The 20,653-nt window shown below is 42.1% G+C and overlaps 1 protein-coding gene across 9 annotated transcripts in view; it reads right to left on the minus strand.

The window, feature by feature from the left end:
- The window catches only part of ATP13A3 (ATPase 13A3), a 430,700-nt gene that overhangs the window by 267,348 nt on the left and 142,699 nt on the right, over nucleotides 1-20,653 (minus strand). For all 9 annotated transcript variants that reach the window (XM_078666249.1, XM_078666244.1, XM_078666250.1 and 6 more), the window contains one exon: nucleotides 16,827-16,896. In XM_078666249.1, coding sequence (XP_078522375.1) covers nucleotides 16,827-16,896 — 70 coding nt within the window. The remainder of the gene's footprint in view (nucleotides 1-16,826; nucleotides 16,897-20,653) is intronic.

The raw sequence follows: 20,653 nt of genomic DNA on the forward strand, positions 1-20,653 counted from the left end.
CCCAGCTATATGATGGCTTCACTGAAACTAGAGATGTTTGTTATCAAACATCTCGTATTAATAAACCCACACTGATTCCAGTGATGGATTTTCTCATACATGCACCCAGAGAGCACCTTAGAGGGGCCTCCTAAAAAATCTATCGACTACTAGTGCTCTGGCTGACTGATGTAAACCAGCCTGCCACCACAGGCAGGATTCTGATCCCGTTGAAGTGAGAGCCCAAGCTCTCGGAGGGCAGAAGCGATGCCTACTCTGGCCGGAGGTGCTGTCACCGCCTCGAAGCAGGATGGCTAAGTAATCAGAATATCAAGGCAGGAGGCTATACATGCCTTTTCTCCCATAGGAAAGCATTGTGCGTAAAAATGCATAAGTGAACATTTTACTTACCTGCTAAAACCAATTTGAAAAAAGTACTTACTTGATAGTTCTGGGTATCAAAACTGATATAAAATAAGACTTATTTTTCTAAATTGGTCTCAGATTTATTCTTGGGTGTGCGTTTCATTTATTGCCTCTGTGTGTGTCCACAATACTTAGCACTACCCTCTGATACACCGAACTGCTCGCCCACACTACCACAAAAGAAAGCATTTGGGTTATGATTTGTGCCTCTGTAAACCAATTAAGGTTTGCCTGGACACACTATACGGCGTACCTCTTTTTGGTCCACTATATAAAGAACCAGATTCCTACAAAATATAAATATATAAAATCTCAATCAATCAAGTGCATTTTTAAAGTGCTCGGCTGCTTTGGCAGAAGCAACCCAGTGCTCAAAGCAGCGACTGAAAACATGCCAGGTCCTCAAGGACTAATTTTGATCAAAAAGCCAGAATTTTAGCTCTTTTTCATAGCTATTAACTGACTGAGGCATGCAAGCTTTGAGTGGTAAGGTGCTCTAAAGCTTCGCAGTCAGAGCAGTAAATGAGCTACCTCCACGCCGAACTTCGGAATATCTGGGTATTCGTATGAGCCAGAGTTTAAAAGATCTCAGCATTCGCTCTTGCTTGTACAGGCAGAGTCTGTTCCTACAGTACAGAGGACCCTGGCTTTGAGGGCTCTGAAGGCCAGGGTGAGGGCTTTAAATGTAATCCATTTGAACATTGGGAACCAGTTTAGCTGCTTTGAGTGAGGTGAAATGTGCTGGCAAAAAGGGACATGCTGGATCAGTCTAGCCGTTCTGAATGATCTGGAGTCTGTGGCTCAAAAAAGCAGGCAGACTCAGATAAATGCTGTTGGCATATTCTAAACGTGCAGTTACAAGTAAATGAAGCACAATGTTGCAGTTCTCCTCCAGGACCAGGTGTATCAGCTTCCTAACAGATCTGAGTTTCAGAAAGTAGGTCAAGGAGATCTGTCTAATTTGGGTCCTGAAGGAGAGGTCGGAGTCAAACATGATACCCAAATTCCTTGCCGATGTAGAAGGCGTCGGTGAGGGATTAAGTTCTTCAGGCCACGAAAAAGTGTGTGTGGGGGTCATTCTGGATGTAGAAGAGAACCTCGGTCTTGGCTGATTTTAGACTCCATCCAGGCAGCTATGCCTTTGAGACATTCCTTAAATTTGAGGAGAGATACTTCCAAGTGCCCTCGAAAGTAAAACAGCGTTTAAGAGACCTCCTTCTCCCCCCCCAGGTTTCGATCAGGGGGACTAGGAAAAGATTGAAAAGCAGCGGGCTCAAGTAAGAGCCCTAAGGCACCCTGAAGACAAGAGGTTTGGGGGATGAAGAAAAAGGATGGAGATAGACACGCTGTGATTTGACTTCCAATAAATGATTTCAGACAAGAAAGGACAGGGCCCTAAAAGCAGAATTGGCATAATCTGTTCAGGAGATTGGTGTGGGACACCCTGTCAAACACTGCTAACAGGTCTAATAATACCACCATGGCTGAAGAGCCTCTGTCTAGGGTTTACCTTACAGACTCAGACACTTCCAAATGTGATGTTTCGGTGCTGTATACTGCTCATAAACCTGATTGAGTATCATGGAGAAGACCGTTAGCCTCATTAAAGTAGGACAGCTGAAGATTTACCAGCTTCACCAGAATTTTAGCAAGGGCTGGCAGCAGCGAAATGTCCCTGAAATTGCTCAGAACACTAGGGTCAGCATTGGGTTTCTTGAGCAGCGGAAGAACCACCTGTTTTTAGATGGCAGGGAAAGTATCAGCATGGAAGGATGAGTCCAGATTTTGTTAAGAAAAGGATTGACAAAATGTGCCATCATCCTGAAAATTTGGGGAGGTCAGGGTTCCTCAGGAAAGCCAAATTGGCATTTCACTAGCTCATTAAGTGAGTCGCCTTCTGATATCATACAGAACTAGGAAAGAGCCAGCTTATAGTGGGAGTCGGAGTTACTGCTGCACAGAATCCATCCGGGAAGGTAGCGTACAATTTTGAGATTTCCTCATTAAAAAAATGCAATACTTTAGTGCAGAGTTCAGGCAAGGTATTAAAAGCACTTAGTACTGCATCAGCTTTGTTAAACACTTCCCTGGAGGTATTGGAAGCCGCCTCAATGTGTGATGAGAAGTGCGCTCTCAGGGTTTTCTGTGAAAGTTTAGACACATATATATATATATATATATATATATATATATATATATTCAAAGACTTTGCGAGAGGATTAGTTTCCGGGATCCGATTCCCATTGTCAGGTGGCGTGTAACACTCGGCCAATCCCACCGCCGAGTTTGTCAATATCCAAGATTTCCGCTACGGTAAGCAACACACGCTCTCAGAGAAGGTACAGCTAGTGGAGGTTTATTCACAAGGTAACGCTACGTGTTTCAGCACAAAGGTGCCTTGATCACACGTTGATCAAGGCACCTTTGTGCTGAAACGCGTAGCGTTACCTTGTGAATAAACCTCCACTAGCTGTACCTTCTCTGAGAGCGTGTGTTGCTTACCGTAGCGGAAATCTTGGATATATATATATATATATATATATATATATATATACACACACATATATATAGAGACAGAGAGACAGATAGATAGACAGACAGATAGATAGATAGATAGGTGTACCACACTAAACGCAGAATATAAAAATAAATGAGAGGTAGCATGTAATGTTATCCTGTGTTTGTATTTCAGGATTCTGGTGACATTTATAAATTACCCTACCTACCTCCTAATGTTTTTAGGATGACAGCAGGAAGGACCGCTCTGCAGCATTATAGAGCCATATTTCATGGTTACCAATTAAGTACCCACTATTAACTCAATGTTTTATATAGATTCTATCAAATATTTACTATGGAGACCCCAAAAAATGCAAAACGCAAGTACGCAAACATCAGATGCGAAAAAAAATGGGGCTGATTCTAAGGAACGACGAATAAAGGTAAAAACTCCGATAATCTACTCCCTGAAGAAACTCTTCAGAGAAGAAAAGGATTATCCGTCTGAAACTAATACAAAGCACTATCCAATCTTTTCAAATAAAGAAACTGAGAAAGTCCAATGTGCGATACTCTCTGAAACTAAAATAATCCCAGAAAAGAATAACGTGGAAAATGAAATAAAACAGACGGGAAAAATTATAAAAAAACAAAGAAGTGAAGGTACATAAGGGAAAGAAAAACCGAGGGCGACCTCCGAGAAGAATCCAAAAGAAAAAAGGGAACAAACTCAAATTTCAAAAACATACCTCTGTTAATTTGGTGAATACTCCATCGATTCAACCAACAATGCTGGCGAAGCCTTTTAATCCAATAGCAGAAGAATACTGCCCGCCAACAGTAAGCGAATTAACAGAGTATAATACCATTAATACAAAAGATCTACAAGACCAAAAAACTTGGCTAGGGGATGGTTATCAATCAAAATACTTAACAATTGAGGAACTGTTTCCCACGGATAATGTTCCGCTTAATCGAGGAAGAATTGTTAATCTAATTCAAGAAATACCTTAAAGAGTCTGACTAGTAAAGAAATAGACTTAGTACGTTTTCCAAAAAAAGAAAACATGAAATTTGCACAAGTGTTATTTTTCTCTCCAATTCTTCCCGGAATAATACTAAGAGAGAAGGAAATTTTACAAAAACATGGATATGACGTAATCTCTATTCCTGACATCAAAACTAACTTACAAAACACAGTAGCAATTAGACAATTGCACACTGAAAATAAATACAGTCCAGAAAGGAAGGAATACAACTCAAACAATACGAGAACCGATATATTAAAAATTCAAGTAACACAAGGTGAAAGGTCGGTTTGGTCCCGGACAACTAATTCAAAAGGACAGAGGAATAACATACTATCCTGGTCGTGGTTACCAGAAGTACTAAATAGTAAAAAAATGGACAACGAGCAACAATGTCAAGTTTAGCGATGGTCTGAAACTATCTTTATGGAATATAGCCGGGAAAACCATGAATAAAATGACTGAAGCAATAAAAGATAATCCAGACATTCTTGTTTTGCAGGAAACATGGTTTACCACTCCCTTTACGCAAAAAGGTTATTACGTTTACGAAAACCCAGCAAATAAATCTAAAAGGGGTCATGCGAAAGGAGGTATGGCAATCCTGCTGAAAGAAGACTACTCTTGGTGACAAGAATTAATCGATACCTACTCGCACAACTTGCAATGTATCAAAATACAACTTAAACTACATCCAGCTGCTGCTCTAAATAAAATACTACTTTTTAACATCTACGCACCACCAAGTAAAAATCATGATCCTTTGTTTGATCATCTCTTAGAGGCCATATCCAATATCCTCGAAGATCATCATCACCCACAGTATATCATCATGGGTGACCTAAACGCCAAAATATCTAACAGTGAATTAAAGAAATGGTCCACATTATTTAACGAGGAATCATTGGAAATAACGCTCCCGCAATTCCCGGTAGGAGAAAAGGCTGATAAAAGAGGAAGATTATTATTATCGTTCCTTCTAAGTATAAACGGGACAATATTAAACGGAAATACCAACGGAGACAAGCCAGCTTCATTTACTAGGCGAGGTAATGGAGCTCCCTCTATTCTGGATTATATTATATGCGGGAATGAGTTAAAAGAACAAATCTCACAACTATCTATCAAGTTCTATGAGGAAAGTGATCATGCTCTTCTTCGCCTAACAACATTCTGGAAGCCACAGAACACTTAAGAACGATCCGATATTTAGTAAATCCAAAACAGTGGTAAATCATGTCCAACGTCGGATCTTTTGGGATGCTGAAAATCTAGACTATTTAAATAAACTCATCACACAACTCCAACTGTTAACCTCTTTTTACTCAGAAAATCCAATTATGAATTATGAAATTGTATTAAATGAACTCAAACAAGCTATACTAAGTAAATCAAAACAGGACAGATCAAGGCAAAGAAAGAGTGTCAGCAAATATATAAATTTTAATCAGCCTACTGTAAAAATGCTAAATAGGATGATCCGAGCTCAGTACCTGAGTAAATCGTCAACATATAAAGCTGAAATAAATAAATTGAAGAATCAAATCCGCAGACAACGGGCTACACAAGAAAGGTTGAAGCAGGACCGTAATTGGATTGATATCCAAATTGCAGCGAGACAATGCAATCAACGAAAATACTGGTCTTTGATAGCCAAGATGACAGGGTCAAAAAAGAAGCTTGAAGCAATTCCTGTCTCAGAAGAAGACTGGGGCAAATTTTTAAATGATTTGTATAAACCCAATACAAATGCCCTAGTGAGAAAGGACATCGAACAAAAAAAGATAATTAATGACACAAAACTCTCCAGGGCATCGGCAATGTCAATTGCATTGAACATTAAAAAGGCAAGAAGTACGGGCGCATCAGGTCCTGACCAGATCCCGATTAAGGTTTATCAGACTGACAAAAACGCGTGGGGTCAGATGCTAGCTCCATTATTCAACTATATATTCGACTCTGGAAATATTCCAAAATCGTGGAAAGGAAGTATAATAATTCCAGTATACAAAAAAGGAAAACGGAGTATAGCTGGAAATTATAGACAAATTGCTTTAATGGATGCTGGCGGAAAGATCTTTGCGGCGGAAATATTAGACCGACTGAAACATTGGGCATTTTCGAAGGGATTAATCCCTATGTTCCAGGCAGGGTTCCGGTCGAACCATTCAGTTACTGACAATATAGCTACCTTCCAATTTTTATTAGACAAATATGTAACAGGCAAATCCCAACCAATATACGCAGCCTTCATCGACTATTCTACAGCGTTCGATAGGGTCGACAGGCCGACGCTATGGATGAAATTAAGAAAAATGGGTATCCCTGAAACTCTGCTACAACTAATTGTGAACTTACATAGTGAAACCTGGTGCCGAGTCCAAATGGGGGGAGAGAAGGGCCTGTCAAAAATAATACATACACACAATGGACTAAAACAAGGGTGTCTTCTGGCTCCGCTCTTATTCTCCCTTTATTTGAGTGACCTGCCATTCCATCTACAACAGGGGCAATGTACTCCACCGAAAATGGCAGCCCAACGGATACACTGTTTGCTGTACGCGGACGATATAGTCTTGTTCGATTTGACACCCTTTGGTCTTCAAAATCTTCTAGTCATATTAAATAACTACTCAAAGGATCACTTTCTAATCCCTAATATAAGTAAAACTAAAGTAGTAGCATTTACAAAGATTAAGAAAGATGTGAAGTACCAATGGAAAATGGGAGAGGAGTCCTTGGAACAGACAAAGGAATATACCTATCTCGGAAGAATATTCTCACACAACATGAGCAATAGTAAACAGATTATCCATTTAAAAAGGAAATGTGAGTTACATGCGGGGGCAATATCGCGCTTATATGCAAATACCGGAAGCAGGCACTTTTCAGCCTTAATAAAAATTTATAGAGCCAAGATCTCCCCGGTTTTATCTTACGCCTCTGAACATATTCCCCTAAAACAATGGAGTTATATGGACTTGAACGAAGGGAAAATCCTAAAAAAGCTATTAAAAGTTTCTAATTCAACTCCAGTACAGGCACTAAGACTGGAATGTGCGATTACAAGTGCATTTGCAATATCTATAGCAAGCCTCATTAGGTGGGCCTATAACCTTCTTCATTCCAAAGAAGGTACCCTTCGTTATCTGCTAAAAATCGAGTGCTTTAGTGAGGAAACCAAGGACTCTATATTTGTTAAAAATTTGAAAGAAGCTTTCCGTTTCGCAGAAATAAGTGCAGAAATGTTATTATCCTGGACACCCGCACATCTCAAGCTGTTTTTAAAAAACTTTTCACCAAAATTGACTTATGTGCTCGATCAGTCACACTGCACAAAATTAGCTATGTATAAATCTTATGCTGACTCCCAAGAATATAAGCAAAAATTGCCTTATTTGGAATATACACTTACTCATGGTGTAAGGCGCACGATCATGATGCTACGTTTGGGCATACTCCCTTTATTATCTTTTACCTCTTCTTGGAATGTAAAGAGTAGTTCACAATGCAACCTGTGTTTGGGGGGTAAACAGAACTTAGAGCATTTGCTCTTTATATGTCCGAATAAAGTCGTTGTCACCGCTAGGTTATCATGTCTGGAGCCGATACATCGGTCCTGTCGGACCACTAATTCAAGGGACTTCATCTCTGTATGTGTTAAGCCTCCTAACGAGTATGTTTGCAATAAGATTTATAAATTTTTTAAAATAACACTGAAAATGTATTAATTTGTTTATAAATGCAGTATGTATTCTCTTTTATACAATTTTGTGGTCCTCGAAAGAGTACCGAAACAAAAATAAAAAAACTTTGAACTTTGAAACTTTGAACTTACTATGGATTTCAATTAGATGGTAAACTGTGCTAACTGTGCCCTATAAAACTGACCATCATTAATTCATTACTAAATAATCGTTGCTTTCAACTCTGGAAGGATGGTTTGAAATAAAGCTCTAATATTTATAGCTTTGTGCAATGTTTGTCCAAATTCTCCATTTGCCAGGTTAGGAAATCCTGGAGAACATTAGCTAAGAATACAGACTAGAGTTTATCTAGGTCAACCGTTTCACCCTCAATGATGAGCTCTGATGCTCCTGCATGGTGTGCAAGCACTACAAAAAACTACTATATCTAATTAATAAATAATGTTCAATATGTGCATAAGCCTGCAGAACCACTAGCCTGAAGCAACAGCCGCAACACAATGGCTAATAACGAAGTACTGTCTGTTTACACAAGGCCTCTGTTTGCTGTCAGATATTAACCGCAGTGCATACATTCAGTAACTAATATTTTACTCTAAACAGAGGCCAGGTGCCATAAGACATTTCGTGTAGTGTTACAAGCAAGTACCTAAACCTGTAGACAAAAATGTTGAGAATGCTTTTACATGTTACTGTAAAATTAAAGAAAGTCGATGGCGCCTGCTGCCAGCTCAAATTATGGGTAGTGGTGTCAAGAGGTGTAAACAATATCCTCTGAAAACCTTGGCAAATAAAAAAAACAAAAAAAACTACTAACGTTTTTAAGTTTTCTTTGCAGAACAAGCTTTTCAAAATGTATGCAATTAAAGAATGTAAAATTTCCTAGCGTTCACAACTGAAAGTTTCCATTCTATTAAGGACTCGGAGGCAAGGATTATGCTTTACTTCCTTCGCTTGATTACATCATTTCACAAACAGCAACCACTTTACAATAAAACAAATAAAAAAATAACATTCCCTGAAGCGCGTGAGAACAATAGTATCAACAGCCAATCAGATATAAACAGTCAATATGAAGTCCTTTGTCTTTGTCTTTCTTCGCACAAATTATGCCACGGCACATTCCTCATGTGTCCTGTTTTAAACCATAAACCCAAAAGAGGAGAGAGACTCATAAGTATCAGTTCCTGTAAAACAACCAGCACCAAGCATAAATATGACAATCAACGTTGGACTTCAGCAACAAGCATGCAACCAATGGAAAGGAAGCAGAAAATGAAACACTTACTAATAATGGGGGCGGGGAGGGACACAGCCGAGATCTCTCACCGGGGTAATCCTCGCCTCAGAGTCATTAAAAGAACTGAAACTTTCTGTTACGCAAGCTAGGGAATTTCACATTGTATGTCAGGGCCGGAAGCGAGGATTATGCTAGGTCAAAGCTTGCAGAACACTATGTGAGCCACATCCACCAGTAGAAAGTAGAATTTCTTAAAGGTGGTAATTGAGGACCAATCTGTGGTATTCATATGTCCTTTAAAAATGCACCTGGGCTGGACTCTTTTGAAGACATCGGTCCTCTCGCTGGATGTGCCCCAAATACCCTGGTGTCTATGCCAGCAACCCAAGTATTAGACTTAGTCCGTCTACGGACTCTAAAAGAGACCTCTTCTTGTGAAAATAGTCTGCCTGTAATATTGAGGGCCCTCAAGTCTGATACCAGTCTGCATGAAACCAGCCATAAAAGCATGGCCACTTTCACAGAAAGCTCTTTCAGTGACAAAAACCTGCTATATTGCCAGGAAAGAAATAGGTTAAGAACCTGATTAACATCCCAAAGAATGGAAAAGAGAGGCTCCAGGGGAAGGGAGAGGCAGATCCAACATAGCAATCTGCATACAAAGGGTGTTCCTCTACCAAGGAGCAGTAAATCGGGGCATGTCCCACAGAAATACCAAAAAGGAAGGCATTAAATCGACCAGTAGGTCAGACAAACCAAAGACAGGCTGGACGAAAAAATTTAGCACCTGCACTAAATCGGCAACTACGGGATTCACACCCCGTCCCAGACACCAACCAATCCATCTTGACCAGGCTGACCTAGAACGTTTGACAGTACTGTCTGCCTAAGCCTTAGACAAGAGGATCTCAGCCTGTCTCAAAAGTCCTGGGATCTTCCAGCATCCCCATTAATCCGCCATGCCATCAGGCGCAAGGAATCCTCTATCACCATCGGGGTTCAGGAGAAGAGTCTGGAATAGGGGGGAAAGAATTGGAGAATCCCAAGAAAGTTCCATCAGAACTGGAAACCAAACTTCAGACCTCCAAATGGGCATTACAAGCACCACCTCTACCTGCTGTCTCCACAAACGGGCCAATATCCTTGTGATCATTGAGAACTGGGATCACAGCTAACCCCTCTTTTTTTGAGAAATGCATGGGTTGCCACTGCTTGTGGATCCGGTCCTCTGGTTTAAGAACTTGGCCACCTGGGGGTCCAGCCGGGAGGCAAACAGGTCCACCGAAAACGGACCCCACTTGTCCGAGATCATGGAGAAAACCTGATGATTCAGCTTCCACAGACTTGAATCTTGGAAGTGGTGAGAGTGCCAGGCTACCACTTGGTTTGCCTGACCGGGAAGATACACTGCTGTGACACAAATGTGATGGTCCAGACAGTACTGTCAAAAGTTCTTCGCCAGGTCTAACAGGGGTTTGAATTTCATCCCTCCTAGATGGTTAATGTAATGCACTGCCGGCACATTGTCCATCTTGAAGAGGACAGAGGATTGGATCCTGTCCTGGGTCCAACATCGATCCGCAAAGGAACCAGCGAAGAGCTCCAAATAATTGATATGTAACATCTGTACTTGTGACGAATTTCCCCTTGTGGAGAAGTCCCCACTCTTCACGTCCCAACCTAACCTGCTGGGTCAGACTCTAAGACGCGTCTGGGGTTGAACCGAAGATCGCTCTCCCATTCCAAGCTTGCATGTGGGAAAGCCACCAACTTATTTTCTCCTTCACCTCGTCCAACAATGGCACTAACTGGGAGTAATTTAGCCCCTTCCGCAAATGGTGGGCTCCGAGGCACTGTAACACCAGATAGCGTAGCAAGCCAGAGAGGATTGCCTGGATGGAGGAAGAAAGTAAGCCCACAAGATGAGCAATCTGCCAGAGTGATGTTTGCTGTCTGGAGCGAGTTTTCCGTAAATCGTGCTGTATATTTGCCACCTTACGAGAAGGAAGGCTCAAGGAGGCCATTGTGGAATCTATTACAAAACTCGCGAAGGTTGTTTTCTGAGAAGGAATCGAGTGATTTTCTCGTGGATTACAAACCCCAAGCCTTCTAGCAGATTCACAACTGTCTGCAGTTGAAGGGACACTTTCCTGGGGCACTAGCCCAATAAAAGAATGTCATCTAAATAGATGAGGATTCAAGTCTCCTGCGCTTGCAAGTGTTCCGCAACCGGCTTAAGGACCTTTGTGAAGCACCAAGGGGCCGACGATAGCCTGAACGGCAGTGTGGATAAATGACTGGTGGTGCCACACAAACAGAAGGAACCGTCGTGGGAAGGGGAAGTGGGAGGTGGATGGGGATTGTCAGGTAAGTGACTTTTAGGTCCAAACCCACAATCTAATCAAAAGGTCGCAGGATGTTCCGAGGGAAATGCATACCCTACATCTTGAAGTGGTGATAAACCAGCCAATTTTGTCCCAGAGACTGATGACCGTCCTCGGTCTGCCGTTACTTCTATCGACCTAGAACAGGTTGCTGATAAAACCATTGGGGTGAGGCATGGATGGGTAGATGGCCCCTCTGTCTAAGAAGGCCTTGACTTCCATGCCTAGGAGTCTGACAGCCTGCAAAGAGAAATTGATTGGACACAAGCAGAACTCTTGGTGCAGGGAAACCATTAAATTCGATCTGGAACCCTCGGACTGTCTGTAAAACCCACACGTCTGTTGTGATGGATACCCAAGCGTGGAAAGAAATTCACCAGTCAGCCCCTTACTTTTTGTTGCGAAGAAAGGAGAACACTCACTGATGGTGGAGAGGTGTATGGCTTGTTCCTTGAAGCCTCCACTGCCATGTAACCACTGGCTCCTGGTGGGGTTCAACATCGTGAGGCGAGATTGGTCTTGCCACTGGCAGTGCTTGCAGCGTTGCACCCTGGGGAGGATTTCGGAAGGGAGACGGCTGGGTGAGCGGCACCTGCCATGTGCACCCCTTGGAAAACCCGAGGCGTAAGATTTTCTTAATGGAAGTTTTGGCCTTATCTAGGGACATGAATGTCGCCACAAACTTCCCCAACTCCTTAATGAAAGGGTCACCAAAAAGATCAACCTGGGACACTTTCCCCCTTCCGAGGAGGCAAGGTCTCCCAACTTCAGGTCCACCTTCATAAGGAACAAGCGGCGGCACTCTGTGGGTAGCACACAGTTGGAGATTCTCAAGAAAATGACTGCCCGCTGTGCCCAGCCTGAGAGGACATCGGGAGACATTAGTGACCCAGACAACTTGGCTTCCTCAGCCATTTCCAAAATGTTGATATGCTGACCTACAACATCCAGCATAACTCATAATACTTTTATTTGATTTCATTTAAAATCATAAAAGGGTATACAAACCACCATAGTACATTGTAAATTAAGTTAGGAATTCTTGACAATACTTCTTAGTACATACATGACAAAATCAAGTACTTGAACAGTCGTCGATAGTTAGATTTATAAAGTATCAGATTGTACAATAAAATATTATTATAAGAGATAGCGGTGCTATTTGAAAATTAAGCAGGCAGTTCAGTTCTGGACTGCTCCAGTTAGTTAGTTTGTATTTTTTTGTCCAGTTCTTTTGCCGCCATTTTCCAGAAGGTTATAGCTCTACAAGATAGTTGAATTGACATGCCGCTGAGACATTGTATAACTGCCCCTCTACATGTCCTTGTTTGTGCCTTCCTCAGTAACTCACGGAGCAGTGTTTTTCTGATTTCTAGGAATGAGGGGCAAATGCATAGAAGGTGTAGCAGTGACTCTACTCCTTGTCCGCAGAGGCGGCATTCTTAGGTCGGCCAGCTACAATTCCATTTCGAAGTTAAGACTTTCGTAGGGAAAGAGCCCAGCAGCATCAGGTAGTGCTTTTTGAGCTGTGAAAAGTGTTTGGATTAGTACGCTTGGGGCTTCAGCGACTGATACGATTGTATCACTCCACATGCGTGACTTTTCTTGGCAAAGGTAGTTTTGCCCTTTAGCAACGAGACACATTTAATTGCGTTATTCGCTGCAGTTTTGAATTCGGGGTATGTGGTGATTGTGAGCCATGCCTCCTCGAGCTGTAAGGCCAGGAGGGATTCTTTTAGAATGGTAAAAATTGAATTCTTTAACCTGGCTTATTTTTCTATCTCTTCCCAACAGAAGTGGGCCAGAGTGTTGTCCTCAGCTTCCCTCATCCGCCAGTAATATTTGGCCATTGCCCCTTGTCTAGCAGGTGTCTGATTTTTTTAGTCCGTATTCCAATCAAATTTGAGCCCGAGAGATATATTGGGGAATTGAAAACAGTCTCTTAAAAAGACTGGATTGTGCTAGATTTAGGACAGTGGCATCTTTTGTTTTCAGGATTTCCGACCCGTAGGATATAGAGGGGAGGAATTTAGCAGCGATTACTTTAAGGAGATGTCCTGTAGAGTAACCGGTTAGCTTCTTCTGAACAGTTTTAAAGGCGAGGAGGAGTTGTTTCGCTTTTGTTTTGCCTTGATCCAGTTGGAACTTAAAATTGAGATTATAATCAAGATGAAACCCCAGGTATTTATACGAGACCACCTGGGATATTGGTTTTGCATCTAGCGTCCAGGTAAATTGATCTTTTTTCCGGTTTTTATGATGTTTTAAAAAGCATAGCACCTCTCTTTTTTTGATGATTGATTGAAATTCGCGTATTGGAGACTAGGTAATCGATGTTTTGCCCAGTTTTGGGGGGCAGTTTGTGTGAGTTGGTGGCACTTCTCAAGGTCTGCAGTATAGATGTTAAATAGGCAGGGAGCCAGAATGCACCCCTGTTTTAGTCCATTGGATGTTTGAATCTTTTTGGTTATTGTGCGCCCGTCACCTTTCTTTATTTGGACCCAGGTGTGAGAGTACAAGTTGATTATGCCCTTCAATAGTTTAGTGGGTGCCCCTCAACTTTGCATTTTGGCCCATAACTTTGCCCTCGGAACGTTATCAAATGCTGCTTTGAGGTCAATAAAGCATAGATACAAGGTGCGGGATTTTGCATAGGTTTGATTAGCTAGAAGAGTTACCGCAGAGATGTTACCGCAGAGATATTTGTAAGTGTGCCCATTCCTGCCCGAAATACCGTTTGTGTGTTTGGCATGAAGTTTGTTCGATCAACCCAATCCTCTAGGTCTAGCAACAAATTTGATGCATATATCTTAGCCTTGACATCGATTAGTGTTGTCATTCTATAGTTGATAGGGTTGGAGCGAGGGCCTGATTTGTATATGGGGTTTATGAGGCTTCCTCGCCATGGGAATTGAGCCCGTTGCAAGAGCATGTGTAAAAAGCGGGGTGAGAATACCGCTCCAAAACGATGGGTCCTGCCGATATAGGGCGTTTGGCAGACCATTGGGTCCCGGGGCTCCCTCAGACCTTATATTTTTTTATGGTCTTATGGACCTGATCTTGCGAGAACTGCTAACAAGTTCCTGTGAGCATGGCTTAGGTGGATCCGTGGCTGTTCCTGCTTGGAGGGCCCCATTCTCAGGTTGCATCCCATAGATTGTGGGACCTGGGGTGGAGGTTGCATTATACGTTTGATCAATATGGACTCTCCAGGTGTCCTCTATTATATCAGAGTTGAAGTGTCGGTTCTGGCCATTTGACAGCTGGTTGATTATACCCCAAAAGAGTCTGGAGTCTCCTTTCTTGCTGGCATGGAGGAGTTTCGCCCACATGAGTTCTCAGTGATCACGCTTGGCCACCTTGATGTTCATTTTGAAGTTCTTTCTAATTTTTGCTCTTAAGGATAAGGTCTCTTGGGTGGATTCTTGACTACAGGTTCTTAGATGTCCCAAATATTTATTCAGTTGTTTTTTTTTTGTTTCCTTAGGCTGTTTGTGAACCATGCTGCATCCAGCAGTTTGTCTTGGCAAGAGTGCCACGACCTATTGATGCCCTTCTTGGGGTCTTTAATAACCTAAGCCAAGAAGGTAGCCATCCTGTTGTCAATCTCCAGGGTAAGGGCAACCTTCAACCTTTCCCTCCAAAGAAGAGTGAGGAAATTCCGCCCAGAGGCGGCTGCAAGCCGCCTCCTCCAAATGCTTGCACAAGCATCCTGCCACATATTTGGCTACCTTATCTGCTGGAGCATAGTCAGAGAATCTAGGATGTATGATATAGTCGGGATCCAGTATATAGGTCACTGTGTCAGAGTAGGAGTGACCCCAAGGAATGGACCGAATCAGGTGATGAGCGCCAGGGCTTAGGAGGTGCCTGCCTTTTCAACAGAAACCCAATGGAAGTCTTTCCCGTCTGGGTTATCTGGTGAGTCAGGCTGGGGAGGCCCTGAAAAACCATCAGAGGGCCTGAGGGCCTGCCTAAGGGCTTTTTTTGGGCCAGGAATGCCCTCTTTAAACGTTCTAATGCATTGTGATCCACACCGGCTTCTTGTTTTCCCTTTTGGGGTAGAGGATCTGGCCCCTGGGGAACCCGAGAAGGGGCTGCGGTCCCTAGGGGTCCAAAAGCTGCAAAGAGACACAGCACATTCCTGTGCTATTTGCCTTGAGATGCGCTGTTCCAGCGTAGACATAGCCTCAGAGACTGCCCTGTATATAGAGGCATCTACTGAAGTATAAATAAACTATCCTGCCAGCAAGCTACTTTAGTGGGCGGAATCACTCGCCAACTAGGCTGTGCTCAAAAAGAGTCACAGATGAGCCAAGAAAGACTAACTGAACGCAGATACCGTGAATACGCATATATTAGCAAACAATCATACAGTGAACACTCTTGTGTTGAACAATAAAACAGCATGTACTGCCTAATAAAATTCAGCATCCTAGGGGAGAAAGGAGAGGGCCTCCTGCTCCATATACATGCTCTCCGACGTCTGCATGACGTTTGCACTCAGAGCTATAACCGAGCTGGTGCAGCCTAATATGGCACTGGGTAGCCCAGTAGTGCATATTTAGAGTCCAGAGCCCCCCAAATGCAAGGGTCTAAGCCTGTGGACACTCCCACTCACTGTAGTTCACCGAGAAATAAGCCTGGAACCATGTCCACACCAAGGCCTGCATGGCCACTAAATTCAATACAGACCCCTCAGGGAGTCAAATGGGAATATTACAGACCCCGTGAGCTGTCCAAAGCAATTGGGGAAATAAACATACAGACTTTCAATATGGGGTGTATGTCTTCACCCTGTGAGACAAAGATCTGACAGATCCTGTGGCACACATCACCAAACCTGCTTCAGGGAAGTTAAACTAAGCACGTTGCGGAGCGCAAGAGCTGTGCTGGTGGGCCCTGCAGCACTACCTAGCGGGTGAAGGACCACACTGTTGGCGGTCCTGCTGTAAATAAAGGGATTAGTGGTCGTGTAAGGAGCGTGATATCGGTCGTATAAGGAGCGCAATTGCTCTCCCGCTGCCTGTCAACACACAATACTCAAAACCTGACAATGACAACAGGCACAAAGTGTACAATGGCATCAAAGTCAAACCAAGCAATACACATGAAAGAGAGAGCAGGGAGCATGAGACTTATCTGTGGCTGATGAGCCAAAGAGGGAGCTTCAACAGAGACAAAGGACTTTATATGCACTATTTACATATGATTGGCTGTTGATACAATTGTTGTTCTGAAGTGCTTTTGGTTGAGCGTAAAATGGCTGCCGTTTGTGAAATTATGTAATAAAGCGAAGGAAGTAAAACATTATCCTTGCCTCCGGCCTGACCTAGAAATGCACCCAAAATATATACTTTGCAGCATAATTCTTCAACAAAAACATGTCTTTGCAGGACATTTGCTTATTGAAGCTGACAAGCATTCATGACTCCCCGAAGTGTAAAGCAGGTCAACTTTTTAAAAAAACTTCAAATTCTGCCATCTCCTAATGAAGAGTCAGGAAGGCTTTCTAAGGTAGGTTAATTCAAACACACCAGTACTTTCAACATTGTGTCCTTACCTCCTTAATCAGAACTTTAAAAACAGAAGGCACTTTCACAGTAATTTTGTTTGCTCCATAGAACAGTTTCCTGCAAAGAAACAAAAACAGGTGTTATGAGCAATGTTTGTCAAAAGATCTGTCACCACCATCCGTTAAAACTCAAAGAGGGGACGAAGAAAAAACTGCATACAACAGACTGACATATAACTTTGGTCTTGCCCAAGATAGAGCACATCATAGACACTTGCACTCCACATACAAAGTTCATGACCTTTCCTTTAATGTGATAAATGTAATCAAAATGTCATAAATTATCTTACAGTTCCACATTACATATCACATCCTCCTTAACACTGTCAATGACGCACTTAAGTACAGTATTTGCATTTTTAATGCTCTAATGCTTTGGACCTACGCCTTAAGTCCTGCATTTGGTGTTATTCTGCTTTACTAGTCACTTGCTCCCCTCCCAGTTAGCTATGTTCCAGTTTTCATCTTACCCTTTATTGTCCCTTTCGATTGTAACCTTTTGTTTGATATGCATATGTACTTTGTTTAGGATGGTACCCTCTTCTTGACTACTATTACCTTCCTTTCCCTCAATTTGTAAAGCGCTCTGATATCCTTCGGGATCATGTTTGCGCTATATAAAACTTTATAAATAAATAAGTCAAGTGTGGGGTGTCTTCAATGACAAGGATATAAAATTATAGCATTTCCAGGCAAAATGTGTACAATGTGTTAAGAGATAGGCCTCTATCTGGTGCATTGTAGTGATATGGCCACAGACAAGAATAGCTTTCCACCTCTAGACCTAAAATCAAGCAAAACTCCAGAAGAAGAAACATAGAGCAATGTCAAAACAGAAAATAAAGGATGTAACAGATATGCAGTAGAGGTTGCTGCTGCTTCTACCCACAATGCACTGCTGATCAATGGCATATGCTGATCAATGGCATATGGAAGAATCTCAATATTTTGAAAACCAAAAACCTGAAACCAAATGCTTAAAATTTAAATGTAACTACATCTGCATATGGAAAATGAAATAGGTCTGATAAAATATATGGAAACCCAAGCAACATCTTCTTGGATGCCTCCATTGACTTACCTCTGCCCCAAGTTATCAAGCTGCATCCATATTATCCATGGTTTTGGTTATCTACCAGCCATATATTCCTCACGTTACATTACAGAGTTCCCCTGCAATGTTTTTGGAAAACGCAAGCTTTTAAATGCACTCCAATGTATGGTTCCCTCACTGATATTCCAGGGCATCTTCGATTAATAACAGTTACTGATATATATATATATATATATATATATATATTTTTAAATGTTGGTGTATTCATCATTACTTTCATTTTTTATTTAAAAGTATAACTGAAAACCCATAAGCAGAATTATATTAACTTATATTGCTACCGGACCAGGAAATTCCCTTTGGATCGAAAATACATTATTATAGTATTCATTTTTAATATCTATATAGCAAACTAGTACCGACAGCAGTCTCTCTAGACAAGATGGAAAATGAATTGCTAGTTACAAAAAGTTTTATATAACAAAAGCTGGTTTTAAAAAAAGAAACTCCAGTTTTATTTGCTACTCCCATCAGGAAAGAGAAAAGAAACATCTTAGAACTTACAAAGCCACAGAGTCATACACTCCAAACTTTAAAATCTTATCGGAGCCCCGTCAACAGAGTTGCACTCCTCAAGTACACCATGTGTAGCTCCATGCAGGCAATATGGTTAGACAGTTTGGGCTTGGAGGATACTAGGATGAAGTGATACTGGGCTACAGTTGGTCTGCATCTATCTGTTATCTTAGTCTGCATAGGTTTTCAGCATAGACGTCTGACTAATGCATCTCAGTGTTCAGTACTTAGTTAAAGAGCAACTGTGAAAGATCAAGGGACGTGAGCGCAGGTGTGGTTGTGATTTAATCTGCAGATTGCTTGATGTGGGACTTAAATGTGGTCATATGCAATATAAGCAACGTGGAAAAATAAAACAAAAATATAGAGAATCTCTTAGGAACATAATTGGTCAACATTTTTGTTCTCTTAACCCCTTCCCTGCGGTGCTAATTCCATAGCGGTGCAAGGATTTAATTAGGGGGTGTAACCCCTTGCGTGCTCAGGACAGCCCCCGGCCATCCTACGTCCCGCTGAGCGTGTGCTCTGGATAGCCAGGGGACATCCGAACTCGGCCCACTTATTAACTCTTCCACACAGGCGTTGAATTTGAGCCGCGGAATCGGCGGTGTTCGGGCAGCCGGGGGCCGTCCAGAGCACACAAGGGGTTAACATATTTGCTTCTATTTGCAAACACACATGCATATGTACGCACAAGTATAACCGTAAAACTCAAGAAATGATATCGCCGCCGCCAAGTCCTGGAACGACCTCCCCCTGCAAACCGCGCTCACCCTCTTCAACTTCAGGAAAGGACTTAAGACCTGGTGCTTCGACTAGAGGCCATAAGTGCCCATTGCCTGGATACCCCCTGGGTGGTAAAACGCCCTATAAAGTACACGTCTGAATGAATATATATGAATATATATATATATGCAGTAGGTATATATAGTTAGGATTGGCTACCATAGGAAATCCGCAACATTCTATTGGGAATAACTTTGGCGCCGGTTGAGGAATTTGCGTGTAATTTTCCAAAATTTTGGCCAGCTCCGCTCCCCTCCTTCCCTGGAAGTTTCGGGTGGATTCATGGAGTGGGGGCTGAGAAAAAAGGGGGGTCCCAAAACGTGTTTTCCCCATGTTAATTTCCATAGGACGGTCTGACGAGTCTACAGCCCGAACCGCTGAACGGAATTACACCAAAATTGTAGGGACTGATACGCAGATGTGCCTTTGCTATGTTTGGTGAAAATTGCTCCAGTGGTTTTTATGAAAATGAACTTCAAAAACACATATATATCTATATGAGCTCACCGTACACTTACCCATAAGCTTACCGGTACGCGTACCGTACGCGTACGTGCGCGTACCCCTACGTGCACGAGCTGCATGCTGATTGGCTGCCACTGTCTGTCAACACTCTAAAACAGAAGTTGTGGGCAGCCATATTGTGCCTCGGTAGAGTGAGGTACAGGAAAGCAGAAAAACAAATGTGTAGAACTCAAAAAGGGGGCAGGGTAGAAGCACCCTGACCCCCTAGGCCTGCATCAGTGATGTCATTTGAGAGGTCATCAGTGATGTCACTGACCATGTCATGAATGATGTAATATGTGACATAATCAGCAGTGGATTGCGGGTGCGCGAAATATAGTTAGTCCAACTAACTATATAGGAGCAATTTTAATGGTTTTGTATGAGTGAAATGTCCAGCTAACTATAACACCCCTAAAACTTATAGTTTATTGAGTGAATTTCAAAGGTTTTTTAAATGCGAATTCCTAACTATATAAGGCCTGAAACGTATGGTTTTTTCATTGAATTTCAAAGGTTTTTTTAATGCTAATTCCTAACTATATAAGGCCTGAAACCTATGTTTTTTTCAGTGAATTTGCAAGTTTTTTTTAATGCTAATTCCGAACTATGAAAGGCCTGAAACCTATGGTTTTTCATTGAATATATATATATATATATATATATATATATATATATATACACACACACACTCTCATACATGCATACTGTCCTTCCTAGGGTTCGCAGTACTGAATCCAGAACGGTCAATTCCTGAATGGTGATACACGAGGTGGGTGGTAAAGCTTGCCCTGGGATCATGGTACTCTGCCATCAAGCTTGCCTTGTTTAAGGATCCTGTTCTGGATATGAAGTTAAATCCTACAATAGCACACAGAGTTCCAAAGTACTAGAG

The sequence above is a fragment of the Lissotriton helveticus genome, chromosome 11 (assembly GCF_964261635.1).
Source record: "Lissotriton helveticus chromosome 11, aLisHel1.1, whole genome shotgun sequence".
Lineage (NCBI taxonomy): Eukaryota > Metazoa > Chordata > Amphibia > Caudata > Salamandridae > Lissotriton > Lissotriton helveticus.